Genomic DNA, 7828 nt, shown 5'->3' on the forward strand with positions numbered 1-7828 from the left:
TGATCTCTGGAGAAGTTTATGTACAGTTGGAATGATTTCTTTTTTGAATGACTAATAGAACTCACTGATGATCTGGGTCTATAGTTTTCTTTGTGGGAAGATTTTTGACTACTGAGTCAATATCTTTAGTGATTAAATGACCATAAAGGTTTACCAACTAATTATTGAGTTCATTTGTATAAATTATTTTCTTAAAATATATCTAGAAATTACATCTAAAATTTGACATTTGTTGGCATAAAGTTCTTCATGTTATCCTCTTACCTACTAAATATCTGTGGCATTTGTAATGACATTATTTCTATTCTCCATACTGGATATTCGTGCCTGTTTTCTCTTTATATTAATTTTGTTGGTTTTTTTAAAGAACTTGTTTGAGGCTCTGTTTGCTGCTTTGTTAATTTTTGCTTATGATTTTTATCCGTTTTTTTGGTATTAAAACTTTTTTGTGGGTCTTCAGTTCATTAATTTTCAGCCTTCTAACATAAATATTTAAAGCTGTACATTTCCCTGTATGTATAGTATACAACACATTTTGATATGTTTTCGTTATTTAACCAACATATTGTCTGATTTCCAGTGTTTTTCTTTGATCCAAATGTTGGTCTATTTTTTAATATCTGCATTTCTTAATTTCTAAACATAGAGGCTTTCTTTAGCTTACCTGCATTATGAACATATATATGGTTTAGATCTTGGACTTGGATGAGACTTGTTTATGGTCCTAGAATATGGTTGAGTTTTGTAAGTGTTCTGTGTGTGTTTGAAAAGAATGTGTATTCTGCAGTTGCTGGGTACAATATTCTATTTATGGCCATTGAATCAACTTTATATTGTTCAAATTGAATATATGCCTACTGATTTTTTTGTTTTTGGTTCACTTTATCTCTTACCAAGAGAAATATTTGAAAATCTTCCGCTGTGATTGTGGAGTTATTTCCCCATGTAGTTCTGTCTAGTTACTGTTTTCTATATTTTCATATTGTGTTATTCAGTACAAATTCTAAGTGGTTACATATGTCTTTCTGGTGAATTGAATCTTTGGTCATTATGAAATAACCCTTTGTTAATGACAGTTACACCCCCTTTCTTTTGGACTCTTGGTATCTTTTCCCCATCCTTTTATTTGAAACCTTTCTATTTTTAAATATGGTATGTATGCATATTTAGCTTATTTAAAAATCTAGCCAGATACAGCAGCTCACACCTATAATCCCAGCACTTTGGAAGGCCAGGGCTCGAGGACTGCTTGAAGCCAGGAGTTTGAGACCAGCCTGAGCAAAATACTGAGACCCCATCTCTACACAAAAAAATTAAATCCAGTGAAATGGTCTTTTAACTGGAGTATTTAGTAAATTACACTTAATGTAATTCTGTTTCTTTTCTTTCTTGTCTTTTGGATTGATCGTTTCATATTTTACTTTTTTATCTTTTTATTAATTTGGAAGTTGGATAGTTTTATATTTGGTGGTTATTCAAAATCTGAAGTTAATCCTTTTAACTTTAGAACATTTTAACTTTTTTTTCTCACCCCATTTCCATTCCTACAGAACTGAGAGAAGATGGTTTCCAGCCTCAAACTTACCTAGTACAGGGAGTGAAAGCACTGCATACTGCTTTAAAATTATGGATGAAAAAAGAAGTAAGTTATTTCAACAGTGAAATCACTGTGTTTTATGTTGCAAGATTAGGAAAACAGAGTCCTTGTGCTATTTTGGCAGCACATGTGAATGCCAGTAGTAGAGGGAATAGAAATCATGCTTTATATGCAACCTCCATTTTATTATTCAGTATATACAAACGTACTGGTTTCTGTTATGAGAATAAAGTATTTAGATATTTCTTTAATCTTTGATCTGGAAAAGAAAGTAAAGTATATTTAGGAAATTGACTAAGAAATGAACATATAGATACGGAATAATAATAAATAACATTGAGCTCTTATAGTTGTGCTATAGTGTGCTGAGAGCACTGTGCTTTGTCTTTATACACATAATCTCATTTAATCCTCAAAGCCAACTGTGTGAGGTCTAGGTGCTATTGGTACCACAATTCTACATATGGGAAAGCCAGGGTTCAAAGAGTTAAGTAACTTGCTCAAGAGAACTGGTGAAGTTAGGACTTAAAACTTAGATCTCTGGGACTGCAAAGCCTATGCTTTTTACCACTCTGCTAGATTTATGTAAAAGTGAAGGAAAGGAGAGTCCAAATTTCAAGCATGAGCTTTCCATTTTCATGAAAATATGAGCTAGTTGTCTGCATTTGAATCCCACCACCTCCAGATCTCCATTTAGAATTAGTGTTTCCTTCCCTTATGCATCCATGCTATATTTCTTGTGCCTATGGGCTTAAAACAAATGTTTATAAAATAATATATTCATGTTTCTTTCAACTGAGTCTGTGAGCTCTTGAACAGGGACTGTCTTTCTCATCTTTATTGTAACTCCATGGAACTTTGCACATAATACTTTAATAGGTGATACATGCATATGTGAGCTGATGAAAATACATGTCTATATTTTCTTTTCTTTTTTTTTTTTTTAACAGAGTCTCGATCTGTTGCCCAGGCTGGAGTGCAGTGGTGCGATCTCGGCTCACTGCAGCCTCCGCCTCCTGGGTTCGAGTGATTCTCCTGCCTCAGCTTCCTAAGTAGTTGGGACTACAGGCACATGCCACCATGCCCAGCTAATTTTTGTATTTTTTTGTAGAAATGAGGTTTCACCATGTTGGCCAGGCTGGTCTTGAGCTCCTGACCTCAGGTGATCCACCCACCTTGGCCTCCCAAAGTGCTGGGATTATAGTCATGAGCCACTGCACCTGGCTGTGTCCGTATTTATTTCTTGATTGTCCCCTTGAAATAAAAATCTTGCTCTTAAGAAATACTGGGAGACAGTAATTAATAGGTTACTGTCCCCATAATTTTATACTCCCCTTTTCACTGTATTATCATTGCATCATATCTACCAGCACACAACACTGTGGAAGTATTTAGGAAAATAAAAATCATGTCCTCCACTGTGAAAGACCTTATTGTCTAGGTGACAAGGAAAGCCATAAGCAAATTTAAAACTGTTTAACAAGATAAAAACAAAATAAAGCATATGTTGCCAAAACTGTATAATTTGTTTCCTACTGAAGGCTTTAGATGTGTGATTCTCAAATTTGTGACTTTATCACTTTATCAGAATTGCCTTTAGAGCTTTTTTTTTTTTTTTTTTTGAGACGGAGTCTCACTCTGTTATGCAGTGGCACAATCTCTGCTCACTGCAGCCTTTGCTTCCTGGGTTCAAGTGATTCTCCTATCTCAGCCTCCCGAGTAGTTGGGATTCCACACCTGGCTAATTTTTGTATTTTTGGTAGAGACGGGATTTCACCATGTTGGCCAGGCTGGTCTGGAACTCCTGACCTCAGGTGATCCACCAGCCTCGGCCTCCCAAAGTGCTGGGATTACAAGCGTGAGTCATTGTGCCCAGCCTTCCCCTTTCTTATTGATGGGATCTCTTCTATTTTACTTTTGCCTATTAAAAGAAAAAAAAGTACAAAAATGTATTCAAATTAGACTTCCCAAGAGAAACTAGGATTACTTTAGTGTCTGTGTTCTCCTTAAAAATCCTTATGCATTATGAATTAAATGTTAAGCTTAATTTGTTACTTTACTAATTAGTAGTAGTAGTTAGAATTACAGTAGGCTTTGAGGAATAGAGTACAAGGTTACTACTCAATATAAAGCAAAATTAACTGTGAGACAAGTCTGTTTTTAACACAGTCTAAGAGGATTTTGTATGTTAATGAGAATCTCCTTAGAAGGCATTATACCAGCTACACAAACTCTGAAACCTGGCTTACTAGTATTTGGTGATGTCTGTAACAGTCTAGAGAATCCAAAAATTGGTTTAGTAAATTCGTTTTTACATATTAAAGTGTAAATAACTTTGGTTTTCTTATTTTTGTTAATCCAAATACAGCTTGTATCTGAACATGCCTTTGAAATTCCAGACAATGTTAGACCTGGACACCTTATTAAAGAACTTTCTAAAGTAATTCGAGCAATAGAGGTAAGAGTAGAAACTGTCATGTAAATGTTTGATTATTATCTGCTTTGAGAAGCAAATGGATCTATCCCCACTCTGCAAGTATTTCAAAACTCTTACACACTTAGAAGAAATATAATGAGCTGAGTATTTGGAGGTTTCTCAGGTTTTCAGGCTTCTGAAGTCCTTGAGAGAGACTTGTAATATTATATTCTCATGAAGTAATAAGGAAACAGTTACCAGGTTACTTTAGGATACTTAAAAAAATAAAAAATACGGAGTATAAACAGTAGAACTTTTAGATCCAATTAATTTCAGCTACCCAGAGAGGAATACATGTTTGTATCGTTAGAACAAGAGAAGAAATGTAAGGTGAGTGAGTCAAGCTAGGGATGGAGAGAGGGATGATAAGCAGTAGAGTGGGGCAAGGAGATGCTTGGGTAAATGCCCTTTAATAAAAGCTCAGAAAATCTGATTAGATATTTTAATTTATTAAGAGCTATTCTTGGTGTTTAAGAAAGGGTGTTTTAAAGTAATTCTTCAAGAAGGTTGTTCTGTTAGTGTCTAGCTTAAATTGAGAGGAAATTAGGTGGAGGAATGGAGGCCAGCTGATGATTTAACAGCTTACATTAAGGCTGTGTTTGGAGAATGAAAAGACGTATACATTTACAAAATACTAAAATGCTTGGTTTAATATCAATGGATAGAATATGTAATTCTCAATGTGTTCAGATATAGGAGAAAAATATGTTCTGTTTTTAAAGTGTTATAGTAGTCACATTTAAATTGGTTTAGTATCAAAAGTCATATATCTGATCTTAAATATATATGTAAGTTTATACATATATAAATATCATGCATGATAACCAAAATGAAGAATAAACTTACTATGAAAGGTGTGATTCTATATAAAAAAACTATAAATCTTTACTTATGGAAGTAAAACAATAGTTAAATAAATGGGAGTGTCATCTCTGAAAATGTCAATCAACTCTAAATTAGTATTACAAATTTAAAGTGGTAAAATACACTTGGAAGAATAATTAGACTGTCCCAGAGAGCAGCCAGTCCAGGATGGATCAGGAGAATGAAAGGATCCATATTTGTTATGACCTGAAATTCAAGTTTAACTGGGTGTCTTATACTTTATCTGGCAATCCTATCCAGGAAGGATGTCTCCAGATAAAAATATAAAATTATTAGATCACCAAATGTGTTTGAATGTTTGTATTCTTCTAGTGGATAATTTGGGAATCAATTAGTGATTGAATAAGGGAATGTAATAACAATATGTTATATGTCACTGAGTTATCAATAATTTTTACTGAGTCCAATTTACTGAATATTGAAGGAACGGGAGGTATGTGCATGTTTAAGAGAGATGTGTAAGGATTAAGACTTCATCTTGCATGATAGGAATTCAGTAATATCTGAAGCTGAAAATAATATAAACATGTCATTTTATAATTTGGAAGCAAATAACTGGAGGGAAAACCATTTAGAATAGTTAGAAGTCCTGGCTGTATACCTAAAAGAATTGATAGCAGGGACCGGGCACGGTGGCTCACGCCTGTAATCCCAGCACTTTGGGAGGCCGAGGCGGGCGGATCACAAGGTCAGGAGATCGAGACCATGGTGAAACCCCGTCTCTACTAAAATACAAAAAATTAGCCGGGCGTGGTGGTGGGCGCCTGTAGTCCCAGCTCCTAAGGAGGCTGAGGCAGGAGAATGGCGTGAACCCGGGAGGCGGAGCTTGCAGTGAGCCGAAATCGCGCCACTGCACTCCAGCCTGGGCGACAGAGTGAGACTCTGCCTCAAAAAAAAAAAAAAAAAAAAAAATTGATAGCAGGGACTCAAACAGGTATTTGTGCATCAATGTTGATAGCAGCATTATCCGCAGTAGCCAGAAGGTAGACCAAGCAACCCAGGTGTCCATCAGCAGGTGAATAGATAAAGTGTGTTACATACTCACGGTGGAATACTACTCAGCCTTATAAAAGAAGGAAATGCTGACTGGGAGGGTTCCAAGATGGCCAAATGGGAACAGCTCCAGTCTACAGCTCCCAGCATGAGTGACACAGAAGATGGGTGATTTCTGCATTTCCAACTGAGGTACTGGGTTCATCTTACTGGGGCTTGTTGGACAGTGGGTGCAGCCCACGGAATGTGAGCCGAAGCAGGGTGGGGCATCGCCTCACCTGGGAAGTGCAAGAGGTTGGGGAATTCCCTTTCCTAGCTAAAGGAAGCCATGACGGACGGTACTTGGGAAATCGGGACACTCCCACCCTAATACTGCGCTTTTCCAGTGGTCTTAGCAAACAGCACATGAGGACATTATATCCTGCGCCTGGCTCGGAGGGTCCCACGCCCACGGAGTCTTGCTCACTGCTAGCACAGCAGTCTGAGATTGAAGGGCAGGGTGGCAGCGAGGCTGGGGGAGGGGCGGCTGCCATTGCTGAGACTGAGTAGGTAAACAGAGCTGCCGGGAAGCTCAAACTGGGTGGAGCCCACTACAGCTCATGGAGGCCTGCCTGCCTCTGTAGACTCCACCTCTGGGGGCAGGGGATAGCTGAACAAAAGGCAGCAGAAACTTCTGCAGACGTAAACGTCCCTGACAGCTTTGAAGAGAGTAGTGGTTCTCCCAGCATGGAGTTTGAGATCTGAGAACGGACAGACTGCCTCCTCAAGTGGGTCGCTGACCCCGGAGTAGCCTAACTGGGAGACACCTCCCAGTAGGGGGTGACTGACACCTCATACAGCCGGGTGCCTCTCTGAGATGAAGCTTCCAGAGGAAGGATCAGGCAGCAACATTTGCTGTTCTGCAATATTTGCTGTTCTGCAGTATTTGCTGTTCTGCAGCCTCCGTTTGTGATACCCAGGCAAACAGGGTCTGGAGTGGACATCCAGCAAACTCCAACAGACCTGCAGCTGAGGGTCCTGACTGTTAGAAGGAAAACTAACAAACATGAAGGACATCCACACCAAAACTCCGTCTCTAGGTCACCATCATGAAAGACCAAAGGTAGATAAAACCACAAAGATGGGGAGAAAACAGAGCAGAAAAGCTGAAAATTCCAAAAATCAGAGTGCCTCTTCACCTCCAAAGGAATGCAGCTCCTTGCCAGCAATGGAACAAAGCTGGACAAAGAATGACTTTTGACGAGTTGACAGAAGTAGGCCTCAGAAGATCAGTAATAACAAACTTCTCCAAGCTAAAGGAGGATGTTCGAACCCATCACAAAGACGCTAAAAACCTTGAAAAAAGATGAATAGCTAACTAGAATAACCAGCGTAGAGAAGACATTAAATGACCTGATGGAGCTGAAAACCATGGCCCGACAACTGTGTGACGCATGCACAAGTTTCAGGAGCTGAATCGATCAACTGGAAGAAAGGGTATCAGTGATTGAAGATCAGATGAATGAAATGAAGTGAGAAGAGAAGTTTAGAGAAAAAAGAGTAAAAAGGAACAAACAAAGCCTCCAAGAAATGTGGGACTATGTGAAAAGGGCAAATCTACATCTGATTGGTGTACCTGAAAGTGATGGGGAGAATGGAACCAAGTTGGAAAACACTCTTCAGGATATTATCCAGGAGAACTTCCCCAACCTAGCAAAGCAGGCCAACATTCAAATTCAGGAAATACAGAGAACACCACAAAGATACTCCTCGAGAAGAGCAACTGCAAGACCCATAATTGTCAGATTCTCCAAAGTTGAAATGAAGGAAAAAATGTTAAGGGCAGCCAGAGAGAAAGGTTGGGTTACCCACAAAGGGAAGCCCATCAGACTAACAGC

General features: G+C 38.4%; 1 protein-coding gene across 1 annotated transcript in view; it reads left to right on the forward strand.

Annotated features, from left to right (window-relative positions):
- KDM7A (lysine demethylase 7A) overlaps positions 1 to 7828 on the forward strand; it is a 93110-nt gene that overhangs the window by 67733 nt on the left and 17549 nt on the right. The window contains 2 exon segments of the mRNA XM_017880396.1: positions 1551 to 1642; positions 3966 to 4055. Coding sequence (XP_017735885.1) covers positions 1551 to 1642; positions 3966 to 4055 — 182 coding nt within the window.

Source organism: Rhinopithecus bieti, unplaced genomic scaffold (genome assembly GCF_001698545.2).
Source record: "Rhinopithecus bieti isolate Rb0 unplaced genomic scaffold, ASM169854v2 scaffold_11401, whole genome shotgun sequence".
NCBI classification, from domain to species: domain Eukaryota; kingdom Metazoa; phylum Chordata; class Mammalia; order Primates; family Cercopithecidae; genus Rhinopithecus; species Rhinopithecus bieti.